This window comes from Coregonus clupeaformis, chromosome 23, assembly GCF_020615455.1.
Source record: "Coregonus clupeaformis isolate EN_2021a chromosome 23, ASM2061545v1, whole genome shotgun sequence".
Lineage (NCBI taxonomy): Eukaryota > Metazoa > Chordata > Actinopteri > Salmoniformes > Salmonidae > Coregonus > Coregonus clupeaformis.
Window position 1 is genome coordinate 27,980,036 of NC_059214.1, and position 15,022 is coordinate 27,995,057.

At 39.7% G+C, this 15,022-nt stretch overlaps 1 protein-coding gene across 2 annotated transcripts in view; it reads left to right on the plus strand.

Annotated features, from left to right (window-relative positions):
• The first annotated feature begins 7,166 nt into the window (after positions 1 to 7,166).
• Positions 7,167 to 15,022, plus strand: part of cacnb4a (calcium channel, voltage-dependent, beta 4a subunit) — a 68,106-nt gene continuing 60,250 nt past the window's right edge. For both annotated transcript variants that reach the window (XM_041844755.2, XM_041844757.2), the window contains exons 1-2: positions 7,167 to 7,394; positions 8,381 to 8,464. In XM_041844755.2, the coding sequence (XP_041700689.1) occupies positions 7,344 to 7,394; positions 8,381 to 8,464 (135 nt within the window). In that variant the 5' untranslated portion in view covers positions 7,167 to 7,343. The remainder of the gene's footprint in view (positions 7,395 to 8,380; positions 8,465 to 15,022) is intronic.

The following is a 15,022-nucleotide window of genomic DNA, read 5'->3' on the forward strand; positions in this document are numbered from 1 at the left end:
ACGGCACACACAGATCTGGGACCAGGCTAAATAACAACATGTTTTTTGGTTAACACAACATTAATGTGCCAAGGCTCTTGGCAACTTCCTAGAGGCCCCATATACAGTGATTAACAAGATGTAATTGCAAGCCATAAGTGGTTGATTGGGAAATGAGCCTAGTCTATTTTTCTATGGTCTTTCTTCATTTACTCTTCTGTTGAAAAGGCTTTTGACCATAGATGTTAGTAGTAGATGTATGTAATTATTAAATTAATATCTGTCTGCTTTTCATGTTTCTGGGCTGCGGGAGGTCACGTTTTCATAGAAATATATTTCTCACACATTTTCATTTATGCAATAGTTATCTTTGCTTTGAAATGGCTGTCGGCTCTACAGTTGGACCTTTCATTTTAAATTGTAAATTACATCGCTTGTAATTTTATTTGTTATATTATATATTTTCTCTGGATTATATCCATATGATCAGATAATATTTTATGGTTTATAGATGTAAGATATACTTTCTCCTTTTAATACTATTGTTTTTACTTTATTTACAAAATGCAAGCAGAACAAATAGCTACCGTGACCAACAGCTAGAACTGGCTCTTTGGTCTTTACTGATAAAGGTGTGAATTGTACAAAGACTTATAGCTAGAGAACTCTTAGACCTGAAATGTTCATCTGAATTTAATTAATCTGTTGAGTGAAACCGACGACCAGGATTCCGTTTTTGTTTTATCTGGATCAAGTCAACTCTGACTCAAATAAGAACTGTCTATGCTTTATTTGTCTTCACTTGCCTCTTAAAAGGGGTTGTATATTACATGTAAAATATCTTCTGGCATTGTTGGTATTGCACTTTTTAACTTTGTTAATGTTTTATTTACCACTGGATGCCTTGTTTTTCTTTTAGAAATCAAATAAAAATTGAAACAACTTTTTGAAAGGAAGTGACATCTGTATATCTAGAACTCTTTATAATTAAAACATTTCAAGGGAACGTTCCGATTCAGTACTACCGACATAATAACCGACTATGTTTTGTAACATCAAGGTTTCTCTTTATCTTGTGTTATTGTAAAAAATTATTTTGTAACACAGTCGACTAATATTCGTTCAAATAAAATGTACCTGTGTTCAAGGCTCTCTTGTACTGATAATGCCTTTTTTTCTTGTAATATGTGTTCTCTGAATACTGTGAAAGAATTGGACATATTGTAAGTGTATGCTGGTTGATGGGATCCTTTTGAGTCCTTTGAGAACAGTTAGATAGTCAATGACACATTTCGGATGTAGAAAGAGAATAACGATAATGGGCAGTAATTTACAAGACAGATGGTTTGGGAATATGTTCACCCATGCAGAAAACATCATACTCATAATGTTCCTGTGTGTGTTACACATCTTTAAAATACTTATCTTCACTCATGTCTTCCGTTTCTTGCTGACCATTTGTGGGGTCTTACAATCTATTCAGAAGGGGAAGACGCAACACTATTCATCTTATACCTGTGGAACTGGAGGTAGTACCCTATTGTCAGATATAATGTAATGTTCAATGAGTCATATGGTGTGTCCCTTCCTTTCGACTCTTTGGTGAAGGGGCTAGGATCGTTCTGTTATTATAACCACCTTGGTGAGGGGTGTGAACAAAGGTCTACGGAGGAGGAAGAACCACTATATAAAGAATCTCTCCAGAGAATCTCACTGTGACCAGTGATGCATGGGCAGTCGCCTCTATAATCGTTACTAGGAGACAATGTTTTATTCAGTGAGCGTTTTCTTTATGATTTCACCATTTGACCACTGAAGAGCTGAACTAGTAAGATTCTAGCACAGAGGCTGAAGCTTTAACAAGCCTGGTGTTCTGTCTAAGTGTTCCACTTTATTATGTGAGCTGTCTTTGGGTCTTACTGGTTTAACTTTCCAACATCCTCTATCGGCAGGATAGATTTCTTGACTCTTTTTCCCCAATCAAAAAGAGACTGAAGCTTTTAAAGGCCCAGTCAAAAACGTGATTTTCCTGTGTTTTATATACAGTTGAAGTCGGAAGTTTACATACACTTAGGTTGTAGTCATTAAAACTCGTTTTTCAACCACTCCACAAATGTCTTGTTAACAAACTATAGTTTTGGCAAGTTGGTTAGGACATCTACTTTGTGCATGACACAAGTAATTTTTCCAACAATTGTTTACAGACAGATTATTTCACTTATAATTCACTGTATCACAATTCCAGTGGGTCAGAAGTTTACATACACTAAGTTGACTGTGCCTTTAAACAACTTGGAAAATTCCAGAAAATGATGTCATGGCTTTAGAAGCTTCTGATAGGCTAATTTACATAATTAGAGTCAATTGTAGGTGTACCTCTTTGCTTGACATCATGGGAAATTCAAAAGAAATCAGCCAAGACCTCAGAAAAAAAATTGTAGACCTCCACAAGTCTGATTCATCCTTGGGAGCAATTTCCAAATGCCTGACGGTACCACGTTCATCTGTACAAACAATAGTATGCAAGTATAAACACCATGGGACCACGCAGCCGTCATACAGCTCAGGAAGGAGACGCGTTCTGTCTCCTAGAGATGAACGTACTTTGGTGTGAAAAGTGCAAATCAATCCCAGAACAACAGCAAAGGACCTTGTGAAGATGCTGGAGGAAACAGGTACAAAAGTATCTATATCCACAGTAAAACGAGTCCTATATCGACATAACCTGAAAGGCCGCTCAGCAAGGAAGAAGCCACTGCTCCAAAACCGCCATAAAAAAGCCAGACTACGGTTTGCAACTGCACATGGGGACAAAGATCGTACTTTTTGGAGAAATGTCCTCTGGTCTGATGAAACAAAAATATAACTGTTTGGCCATAATGACCATTGTTATGTTTGGAGGAAAAAGGGGGGTCTTGAAAGCCGAAGAACACCATCCCAACCGTGAAGCACGGGGGTGGCAGCATCATGCTGTGGGGGTGCTTTGCTGCAGGAGGGACTGGTGCACTTCACAAAATAGATGGCATCATGAGGAAGGAAAATGATGTGGATATATTGAAGCAACATCTCAAGACATCAGACAGGAAGTTAAAGCTTGGTCGCAAATGGGTCTTCCAAATGGACAATGACCCCAAGCATACTTCCAAAGTTGTGGCAAAATCGCTTAAGGACAACAAGTCAAGGTATTGGAGTGGCCATCACAAAGCCCTGACCTCAATCCTATAGAAAATGTGTGGGCAGAACTGAAAAAGTGTGTGCGAGCAAGGAGGCCTACAAACCTGACTCAGTTACACCAGCTCTGTCAGGAGGAATGGGCCAAAATTCACCCAACTTATTGTGGGAAGCTTGTGGAAGGCTACCCGAAACATTTGACCCAAGTTAAACAATTTAAAGGCAATGCTACCAAATACTAATTTAGTGTATGTAAACTTCTGACCCACTGGGAATGTGATGAAAGAAATAAAAGCTGAAATAAATCATTCTCTCTACTATTATTCTGACTTTTTACATTCTTAAAATAAAGTGGTGATCCTAACTGACCTAAGACAGGGAATTTTTACTTGGATTAAATGTCAGGAGTTGTGAAAAACGGAGTTTAAATGTATTTGGCTAAGGTCTCTATGGGGGTGCCACAGGGTTCAATTCTTGGGCCGACACTTTTCTCCGTGTATATCAATGATGTCGCTCTTGCTGCTGGTGACTCTCAGATCCACCTCTACGCAGACGACACCATTTTGTATACATCTGGCCCTTCATTGGACACTGTGTTAACAAACCTCCAAACGAGCTTCAATGCCATACAACAATCCTTCAGTAGCCTTCAACTGCTCTTAAACACTAGTAAAACTAAATGCATGCTTTTCAATCGAACGCTGCTAGCACCCGCCCACCCGACTAGAATCACCACTCTCGTCGGGTCTGACCTAGAGTATGTGGACAATTACAAATATCTAGGTGTCTGGTTAGACTGTAAACTCAACTTCCAGACTCACATAAAGAATCTCCAATCCAAAGTTAAATCTAGAATCGGCTTCCTATTTCGCAACAAAGCCTCCTTCACTCATGCTGCCAAACATGCCCTCGTAAAACTGACTATCCTACCGATCCTTGACTTCGGCGATGTCATTTATAAAATAGCCTCCAACACTCTACTCAGCAAATTGGATGTAGTCTATCACAGTGCCATCCGTTTTGTCTCCAAAGCCCCATACACTACCCACCACTGTGACCTGTACGCTCTTGTTGGCTGGTCCTCACTACATGTTCGTCGTCAAACCCACTGGCTCCAGGCCATCTATAAATCACTGCTAGGCAAATCCCGCCTTATCTTAGCTCATTGGTCACCATAGCAGCACCCACCCGTAGTCTGCGCTCCAGCAGGTATATCTCACTGGTCATTCCCAAAGCCAACACCTCCTTTGGCCGCCATTCCTTCCAGTTCTCTGCTGCCAATGACTGGAACGAATTGCAAAAATCCCTAAAGCTGGAGACTCTTATCTCCCTCAATAACTTTAAGCATCAGTTGTCAGAGCACCTTACCGATCACTGCACCTGTACACAGCCCATCTGAAATTAGCCCACCCAACTACCTCATCCCTATATTGTTATTTAATTTGCTCTTTTGCACCCCAGTATCTCTATTTGCACATAATCTCTTGCACATCTAGCATTCCAGTGTTAATACTATTGTAATTATTCTGCACTATAGCCTATTTATTGCCTTACCTCCATAACTTGCTACATTTGCACACACTGTATATATATTTTCTGTTGTATCTCTGACTTTATGTTTTTTTTTTACCCCATATGTAACTCTGTGTTGTTTTTGTTGCACTACTTTGCTTTGTCTTGGCCAGGTCGCAGTTGTAAATGAGAACCTGTTCTCAACTGGCTTACCTGGTTAAATAAAGGTGAAATAAAAAAAAATAAAAAGGTGTATGTAAACTTCCGTCTTCAACTGTATATTTCTATACTATGAGGTTGGAATAATACTGTGAAATTGTGAAGAAAAAAATGTATAATGCCATTTTAGTGTAAGAGCTGTTTGAAAAGACCACCTGCAATTTAAGCCTGTTTTGGTGGGATGGAGTTTTGGCCTTCCATGTTGACATCACCATGCGGTAAATTAGTAAATAGACTGGGCCTCCCGAGTGGCGCAGCGGTCTGCGAAGCAGTGTTAGAGGCGTCACTACAGACCTGGGTTCGATCCCAGGCTGTATCACAACCGGCTGTGATTGGGAGTCCCATAGGGCGGCGCACAATTGTCCGGGTAATGGGAGGGTTTGGCCGGGGGGGCTTTACTTGGCTCATCGTGCTCTAGCGACTCCTTGTGACGGGCCAGGTGCCTGCGACACATTGGTGCGGCTGCCTTCCGGGTTAAGAAGCGCGGTTTGGCGGGTCATGTTTCGGAGGAAGCATGACTCAACCTCGCCTCCCGAGCCCGTTGGGGAGTTGCAGCAATGAGACAACATCGAAATTGGGGAGAAAAAGGGGGTGTAAAAAAGTAAATAGACCAATAAGAGAGTTCCAAACCTCTCTGCCATTAAAAGGTCATTTTCAGTTTTCCCCTCCCCACTCAGACCACTCACAGACAGTCCTATCAACGTTCTTGCTTGAGAAATTGCCCTTTGCTAAGAAGCTACATTATATATACAAAAGCAGTTCCAAACTGCCTCTGGAAGCAATGTCAGCACAAGAACTGTTCGTTGGGAGCTTCATGAAATGGGTTTCTATGGCCGAGCAGCCACACACAAGCCTAAAATCACCATGCGCAATGCCAAGCATCGGCTGGAATGGTGTAAAGCTCGCCCCCATTGGACTCTGGAGCAGTGGAAATGCGTTCTCTGGAGTGATGAATCACACTTCACCATCTGGCAGTCCGACGGATGAATCTGGGTTTGGCGGATGCCAGGAGAATGCTACCTGACCGAATGCATAGTGCCAACTGTAAAGTTTGGTGGAGGAGGAATAATGGTCTGGGGCTGTTTTTCATGGTTCGGGCTGGGCCCCTTTGTTCCAGTGAAGGGAAATCTTAATGCTACAGCATACAATGATATTCTAGATGATTCTGTGCTTCCAACTTTTTGGCAACAGTTTGGGGAAGGCCCTTTCCTCTTTCAGCATGACAATGCCCGCGTGCACAAAGCGAGGTCCATACAGAAATAGTTTGTCGAGATCGGTGTGGAAGAACTTGACTGGCCTGCTCAAAGCCCTTACCTCAACCCCATCAAACACCTTTGGGATGAATTGGAACACAGACTGCGAGCCAGGCCTAATCGCCCAACATCAGTGCCCGACCTCACTAATGCTCTTGTGGTTGAATGGAAGCAAGTCCCCACAGCAATGTTCCAACATCTAGTGGAAAGCCTTCCCAGAAGAGTGGAGGCTGCTATAGCAGCAAAGGGGGGACCAACTCCATATTAATGCAGATGATTTTGGAATGAGATGTTCGACGAGCAGGTGTCCACATACTTTTGGTAATGTAGTGTATTTTTGTTTATATTTTACCAATTTAATTTAAAACAATCACAGTAAGGTGCTTAACTGTTACCCAAAAATCTACTTGTCCCACTTCATGTGAGCTGTCTTTGGGGCTTGTTCTGGCTTGTGTGCATGTTGAAATGTATATTTAATGTGTGTAATGCCATATGTATGTGTTATGTATTTTCTTATATTTTCTCTGTAAGACAGAGCACCAAAGACACATTTATATTTTGTGTAAACTTAATGGACAATAGTTTCATTATCTTATCAGCCTCACATGACCCTCTGCAGAGGCTATTCCCCAAATATATTTCAACAGGATTTCTTGTTTTCATATTTAATTATTGAGTAAATTGTTACATTATTTTCATTCCAAATCCATAGATATGTACAAACTCACAGAGGTTATTCCATGGTCAGAAATAAATAAATATACAGTATAATATAAAATATAAAAATCTGTAATGGAACGAAACTGTAATGGAATAAGCTTATTTCTCTAGAAACATAAAAACATAGAAAACTATTGTGTATTTGCATCTTAGGCTATCTTACACAGATGAGAATGACAGATGGAACCATTGACGTAATGGCGATGGACCGCACGATGGATGATGCGGGAAGCAGAGACCAGCAGCCAAGAGCGTGCCAGTTGCGCGTGCACATCTGTAACATATCCTACAACAGCAGTGCACACGCGCAAAGACTGGTTCATTCACACGGACTGTTTACCAAGAAAGTGCTGTATCGTTCCTCTTCTCTGTTGACAGTTTGTAAGCAACCGTGCAAAACTGGAGGAACCAACTCACCAACCGCAACAGCAGTTGCCATGGACCGGGACAGAGAGACAGCCTCCCCCCTGGACCGACGAACTAGCCGAGATGTCCCGGCACATCTACACCCGTCACGGGGCTAGCGACGGACTCCAGAAGGTAAAGTACCGCATTATAGGAGATACTGTACACTCTGCTCTAGGTCCTTGACTCGATTCTCCCACTGCTTTTAAAAAATACACTAGATTTTCTTCTTTTTTTTAATCCAGCTGAGGTGATGTGTGTTACATTTATGTATTTAGGATTATCCTAGGTCAGTGTGGGACAACAAAGTGTTCTCCACTGCACCAAAATGGGGGAAACATTCTCTATAGGTCTACCTTCAGAAAGTTGGTTACAGGAGAATAAAACATTTCAGCTTCTATTCGTGATTTTTGTTGGCTAAATATTTATTTATTGATAGCCTACAGTAGTTTATTTATTGTCTCACATTTGTAAACAACGCTCAATAATGCAAGGTACAGTCTATCCCAGTGTTTCCCAAGTACCCCTGGGGTACTTGGCCTATCCAGATAGGGTGTGTGAATTTGATTTATGTGGTTTGAAATAGGGTATTTAATTATTCATCCATATAGCTGGAATCCAATAATGAAGGGCAGACTGACTGAACACATGACCTAGTTTCACAGCCTTATATCAATGTGTTACATACAGCAACTTACATATTCAATATCTTACAGCATATAGTCAAGTCAACATGTGATAAACTGTAAATGTTCTAAAAACGACACAATTGTTTTTAAGTTAGGCAGAAATCAAATGTGATGCAGTTGTATTTTCCCTCTGCAAATAAGTTACATCCTTAGTTCTTATGAAAGGTCACTAGCTGAGCTAAAGCCTAGAGGCATTAGTTTGGGGAACCAATGCAAGTCTTCAGGTCTCAGCCAGGAGTCTACACCGTCACACCCAGAAGTCTACTGGATGGAAATGAATACAGTAGGTTTTTCACAGCCCCCTAACATTCACCTGATCACCTGAGGCCCCAGATGCTGGAGTCAGATAGGGAGTTCCTGAAGGTGCCCTTATTGTGATGCTGCAAAGTGAGAGTGACAGAGTGACTTATGTGTTTTGGCTGTGCCCACCAGGTGAACAGAGGGACTTACTCCAGACGCAGCCGGCTGAAGAGGAGTGACGGCAGCACCACCTCCACCAGCTTTATCCTCAGACAGGTGAGAGAAACTAGAAAAACGACATTACTACACAATTACAAAGCAATTACTATAGATCACTATGTAACAATGTGATATCACAATATTGTTACGAGAGTAATTACAGCATTACTACACAGGAACAAAAATTGGATCGGGGGAAAAACTGTTCCCACTACACTCTACATGCTTGTCCTAAACTAGGCTATACACTGTACTATAGCACAACTATCATGCCTCTAGAAACCAAGCTAGTGATATTTGCTGATTATTTTTCAGCAATGAATGCTCTTGTAACCCACAGCCAGTTGTGTTATCCAATAACAGTTGTCAGTTGCATACTGTCTGTACTAGACCCCTAACAAATGTGGGTCATCCTGTGCAAAATGTATTGTCTGAATGAAACATTATGAATGGTTAAATTATTCTGGGAGAAGAGAACAGTGAACACACTTAACAAAACAGTTGCTTCAACATGGGGTTGTCACCTCTGTTGCATGATGAGCCAGTGGCTTTGATTTGAGTGTGATTGGGAATTCACTGTCTCTCATTATCTAATGCACTCTCTGTATTCACTACCATTCATGTATTATTTATTATGAATGAGTGAGACATATTGTTCTGGACATAGTCATAGTTGTCGCAGCACCTGTGTTCAACTGTGCAACAAATGCAAAATAGTCCTTCTGTGTAAAATGATTATTCAGTAATACAGAGGAGACCATTTGCTGCTGGACTGTGACATCCAAACTAATTGGTTGCCTAGGTAACTGCCCTCTGTCAAGGCTATTCAACATTACAAGGACACCTTAATGTTATTGGCTTCTACTTCTCTCTCTCTCTCTGTCAGGGGGCTTGCCTATCACGTGCTAGCGTGTGTGTGTGTGTGTGTGTGTGTGTGTGTGTGTGTGTGTGTGTGTGTGTGTGTGTGTGTGTGTGTGTGTTTGCGCGTGCGTGTAAGCTGTGCACATATTACAGCTTAACAAATCAGCTCCAAAGTTTGGATGTGGATAATATTAACAACTTAAGACATTCCATTTTTTCAAAGTCAGAATGTCAGATTTGCTGACACTTATGACTTATGTTGTGATGGCTGTTATAATGTATTATGTAGCTGTTATAAAGGATTTATGAATGCGTACATGCATAAGGATGTGTTTAATGTACTTTATATGTAGGTCACTGCAGTCATGAGGGAATTTATTGTTTGAATGGTTACTTTGCATACTGTGGTATTTCAGGTCGCAAATGCTGTCTGGATAGGCAGAATCTCAGTCTGCCTCATTCTATATTCACCATACCCTTCTTTTAAACAAAACACTATTAATAATTGAAGTCTTTGAATTGGAAGTAGAGCACACTTACACATTTTCCCTATTCTTATTCAGTGCTTGGCCTGTTCAGACCAGGGGTTGTTCTGGGTCACTCCTGTCACTGAGCAATGTGTTTGGACTTAATCTCCTTACAGAAAAGAGTGGTGGCTGGAGGGTGTTAAATGGATACGTTGGGATTTTGGCAATGAGGCCCTTTATCTACTTCCCCAGAGTCCGATGAACTTGTGGATATCATTTTTATGTCTCTGTGTCCAGTACGAAGGAAGTTAGAGGTAGTTTCGCAAGCCAATGTTAACTAGTGTTAGCACAATGACTGCTAGCATGTATCTGCTGGCGAAAGAGAGAGGATGGAGAGTAATGAGGGAAGGATGGAGTGTGTCTGAGATTTCAGAGAGGTTGAATGAGGAGAAAGACTCAAGCTAGAGAAAACAGAGTCAAAAGAGAGAGGAAATGTTGGTGGAAAGATAGAAAAGGTGAAATGATTCAGACTGTCAAGGCAGCAGAATTTAATGCGTTTTTCCCTCATCCCCAGATGGTATATTTAGCTTCCTGTACACAGATGTTCAGTGTTGGGTTCATGATGGGCAGTGGTGGAAAAAGTACCCAATGTTCATACTTAAGTAAAAGTAAAGATACCTTAATAGAAAATGACTCAAGTAAAAGTGAAAGTCACCCAGTAAAATACTTATTGAGTAAAAGTCTAAAAGTATTAGTTTTTAAATATACTTAAGTATCACAAGTAAATGTAATTGCTAAAATATACTTAAGTATCAAAAGTAAAAGTAAAAGTATAAATAATTTCAAATTCCTTATATAAAGCAAACCAGACAGCATCATTTTCTTGTTTTTTTAAATTTACGGATAGCCAGGGGCATGGTCCAACACTCAGACATAACTTACAAACGAAGCATGTGTTTAGTGAGTCCGCCAAATCAGAGGCAGTAGGGATGACCAGGGACGTTCTCTTGATAAGTGTGTGAATTAGACAATTTTCCTGTCCTTCTAAGCATTCAAAATGTAACGAGTACTTTTGGTCGTCAGCGAAAATGTATGGAGTAAAAAGTACATAATTTTCTTTAGGAATGTAGTGAAGCAAAAGTAAAAGTTGTCAAAAATATAAATAGTAAAGTAAAGTACAGATACCCCCAAATAAATAAATAAATTGGTCATTTAGCAGACGCTCTTATCCAGAGCGACTTACAGGAGCAATTAGGGTTAAGTGCCTTGCTCAAGGGCACATCGACAGATTTTTCACCTAGTCGGCTTGGGGATTAGAACCAGCGACCTTTCGGTTACTGGTACAACGCTCTTAACCACTAAGCTACCTGCCGCCCCAAAGAAATACTTAAGTAGTACTTTCAAGTATTTTTATTTTTTAGACTTTTTTATTTATTTAGGGGGTAGATCAGCTTTAATATTGCAGATAGACTGTAACTTCCATCAATGTAATTGTCTGCATCACTACCAATCCCCCATGATTTTTTTCTCTAAAAAATATATATATATATATATATATATATATATATATATATATATATATATATATATATATATACATACATATATAAGTACATATACATACATATCCTTTTTTAAAATATATTTCCCTTTATTACTTTCCAACCCCACCACCCCTTCCCTAATTGGAATAAACTAGTGAACAACAATGTTTAGGCCTCTACTTCCAGCTTATACAGTGAGGGAAAAAAGTATTTGATCCCCTGCTGTACGTTTGCCCACTGACAAAGACATGATCAGTCTATAATTGTAATGGTAGGTTTATTTGAACAGTGAGAGACAGAATAACAACAAACAAATCCAGAAAAATGCATGTCAAAAATGTTATAAATTGATTTGCATTTTAATGATCTGCAAAACATGTACCTGGTGGCAAAACCCTTGTTGGCAATCACAGAGGTCAGACGTTTCTTGTAGTTGGCCACCAGGTTTGCACACATCTCAGGAGGGATTTTGTCCCACTCCTCTTTGCAGATCTTCTCCAAGTCATTAAGGTTTCGAGGCTGACGTTTGGCAACTCGAACCTTCAGCTCCCTCCACAGATTTTCTATGGGATTAAGGTCTGGAGACTGGCTAGGCCACTCCAGGACCTTAATGTGCTTCTTCTTGAGCCACTCCTTTGTTGCCTTGGCCGTGTGTTTTGGGTCATTGTCATGCTGGAATACCCACGCACGACCCATTTTCAATGCCCTGGCTGAGGGAAGGAGGTTCTCACCCAAGATTTGACAGTACATGTCCCCGTCCATCGTCCCTTTGATGCGGTGAAGTTGTCCTGTCCCCTTAGCAGAAAAACACCCCCCAAAGCATAATGTTTCCACCTCCATGTTTGATGGTGGGGATGGTGTTCTTGGGGTCATAGGCAGCATTCCTCCTCCTCCAAACACGGCGAGTTGAGTTGATGGCAAAGAGCTAGATTTTGGTCTCATCTGACCACAACACTTTCACCCAGTTCTCCTCTGAATCATTCAGATGTTCATTGGCAAACTTCAGACGGGCCTGTATATGTGCTTTCTTGAGCAGGGGGACCTTGCGGGCACTGCAGGATTTCAGTCCTTCACGGCGTAGTGTGTTACCAATTGTTTTCTTGGTGACAATGGTCCCAGCTGCCTTGAGATCATTGACAAGATCCTCCCATGTAGTTCTGGGCTGATTCCTCACCGTTCTCATGATCATTGCAACTCCACGAGGTGAGATCTTGCATGGAGCCCCAGGCCGAGGGAGATTGACAGTTCTTTTGTGTTTCTTCCATTTGCGAATAATCGCACCAACTGTTGTCACCTTCTCACCAAGCTGCTTGGCGATGGTCTTGTAGCCCATTCCAGCCTAGTGTAGGTCTACAATCTTGTCCCTGATATCCTTGGAGAGCTCTTTGGTCTTGGCCATGGTGATTGATTGCCTCTATGGACAGGTGTCTTTTATACAGGTAACAAACTGAGATTAGGAGCACTCCCTTTAAGAGTGTGCTCTTAATCTCAGCTCGTTACCTGTATAAAAGACACCTGGGAGCCAGAAATCTTTCTGATTGAGAGGGGGTCAAATACTTATTTCCCTCATTAAAATGCAAATCAATTCATAACATTTATGACATGCGTTTTTCTGGATTTCTTTGTTGTTATTCTGTCTCTCACTGTTCAAATAAACCTACCATTAAAATTATAGACTGATCATGTCTTTGTCAGTGGACAAACGTACAAAATCAGCAGGGGATCAAATTCTTTTTTCCCTCACTGTACATACTATATATGGCTATCCTAAGTTGAATGCACCAATTTGTAAGTCGCTCTGGATAAGAGCGTCTGCTAAATGACTTAAATGTTAAATATACATTTTATGGACACAGTCAGTTTTACAATAATTATTTTTTGTTTGTTTTTACTCCTGAACTTCCTCTACCCTCAACCTCTCTGATCATTTTCATGGTCCATCCGGTTTGCTTCTATATGCCATATCTTTCTAACTGTGCTCTTTCACAAAAGCTCTCAACCTATAACCTATATACTTATTATGGACACAGTATGCTTTACATTAGTTATCTTGTTGTTATTAGTTGTTATTAGTTGTTATTAGTCCCATTCTTCAACTCCATTCAATCCTACCCATCTATCTCTTAACACCATCCATATTGGATTTCTATTTGCCATATATTTTTCAACTGTACTGTGATGTTTTACAAAAGTTCTGAACCTTTCTATTCTCATTGTTTCTACAGATTGTAAATTGAAAATAAACATTTTTGCTAAAAGTGTTATTATATTATTGATCGATTGACTATGACTTTTCAGATCACCCAGTATTGCTATCTGTAGGGTTAGCTCCAGGTAAATATTGCAATCCTTTAGCCATTCCTGGACCTGTGTCCAAAAACAAGCTACAAATGGACAGTACCAAAACAAATGATCTAATGATTCTGTTTCTTCGCAGCAAAATCTGCAGAGCTGGGAAGATTGTATCCCCCATAAAAATAACATTCTATTGGTAGCAAGAATTTTGTATAATAATTTTAATGGAAAAATTATACGTTTTGAATCCGGCGTCGTTTTGCGTATCAGTTCATAAACACTATGCCATGGAATCGGTACGTAAAAAATCTCTTCCCAACTATTTTGCAATCTATATGGGACGGCTGTCAATCCTTTGTCCTTAAATTAAACTGGTATACTTTTTTATTTATCACAATTTTCTTTAACCAATAATGTTTTTTAATGCAGGGCCGACAGACAAGTTCCTTACTTTTTCCACCTTCCACTTTCCTCTTCCATTTTTGCGGTAATGCTGCAATTATTTGGTTGTAATTTTGGGTAGAGCAGACATTTCCCTATGTTTTTGTTAGCTGCATGTGCGACATAACTCCACCAGTCCTACCGATGATATCATTTACGAAGATTATACCTTTTAAAACATTTTTTCAAAAAATAATGTTTTCTTATCAATTCGTATCTTTGAGTTTAACCACAATATTTGTTGCATAATTTGTTCTGTCGTTTCTGGAGGATTAAATTGCCAACTTTCTATGGCTTGTTTTAGAAATAGTAATATTTGGAAGATTATGTCCTTTTCAAATAACTGAAAGTGAGAGGTTATAATCTGAATAAAGGGAAAAAGGCCATTCTTGAACATTGGGTGAGACAATCTTACTAATTTGCTAGAGAACCAGTTCGGATTTAGGTATAACTTTTGTATGACTGAAGCTTTTAGTGATAGGTCTAATGCTTTAATATTTAATAATTTCTGTCCTCCAAATTCATATTCATTATATAAATAGGCCCGTTTAATTTTGTCTGGCTTGCCGTTCCAAATAAAATTTTATATTTTTTTCTCATATAATTTAAAAACTGTTTGCTAGGCGTAGGCAAGACCATAAACAAATAATTAAACTGGGATAATACTAAAGAGTTAATCAGGGTGATTTTTCCACAAATTGACAAGTATTTACCTTTCCATGGTAGCAAGATCTTATCTATTTTTGCTAACTTTCTATTAAAATTTATTGGAGTGACATCATTTATTTCATTTGGGATATGTATTCCGAGTATATCCACATCACCATCAGACAATTTTATTGGTAAACTTCATGGTAATGTAAAAATTGTATTTTTTAGTGATCCAATACGTAATATAGTACATTTATCATAATTTGGTTGTAATCCAGAGAGTTTAGAAAATGTATCTAGATCCTCTATGAGGTTGTGGAGGGATTCAAGTTGTGGATTTAAAAGAAAAAACATGA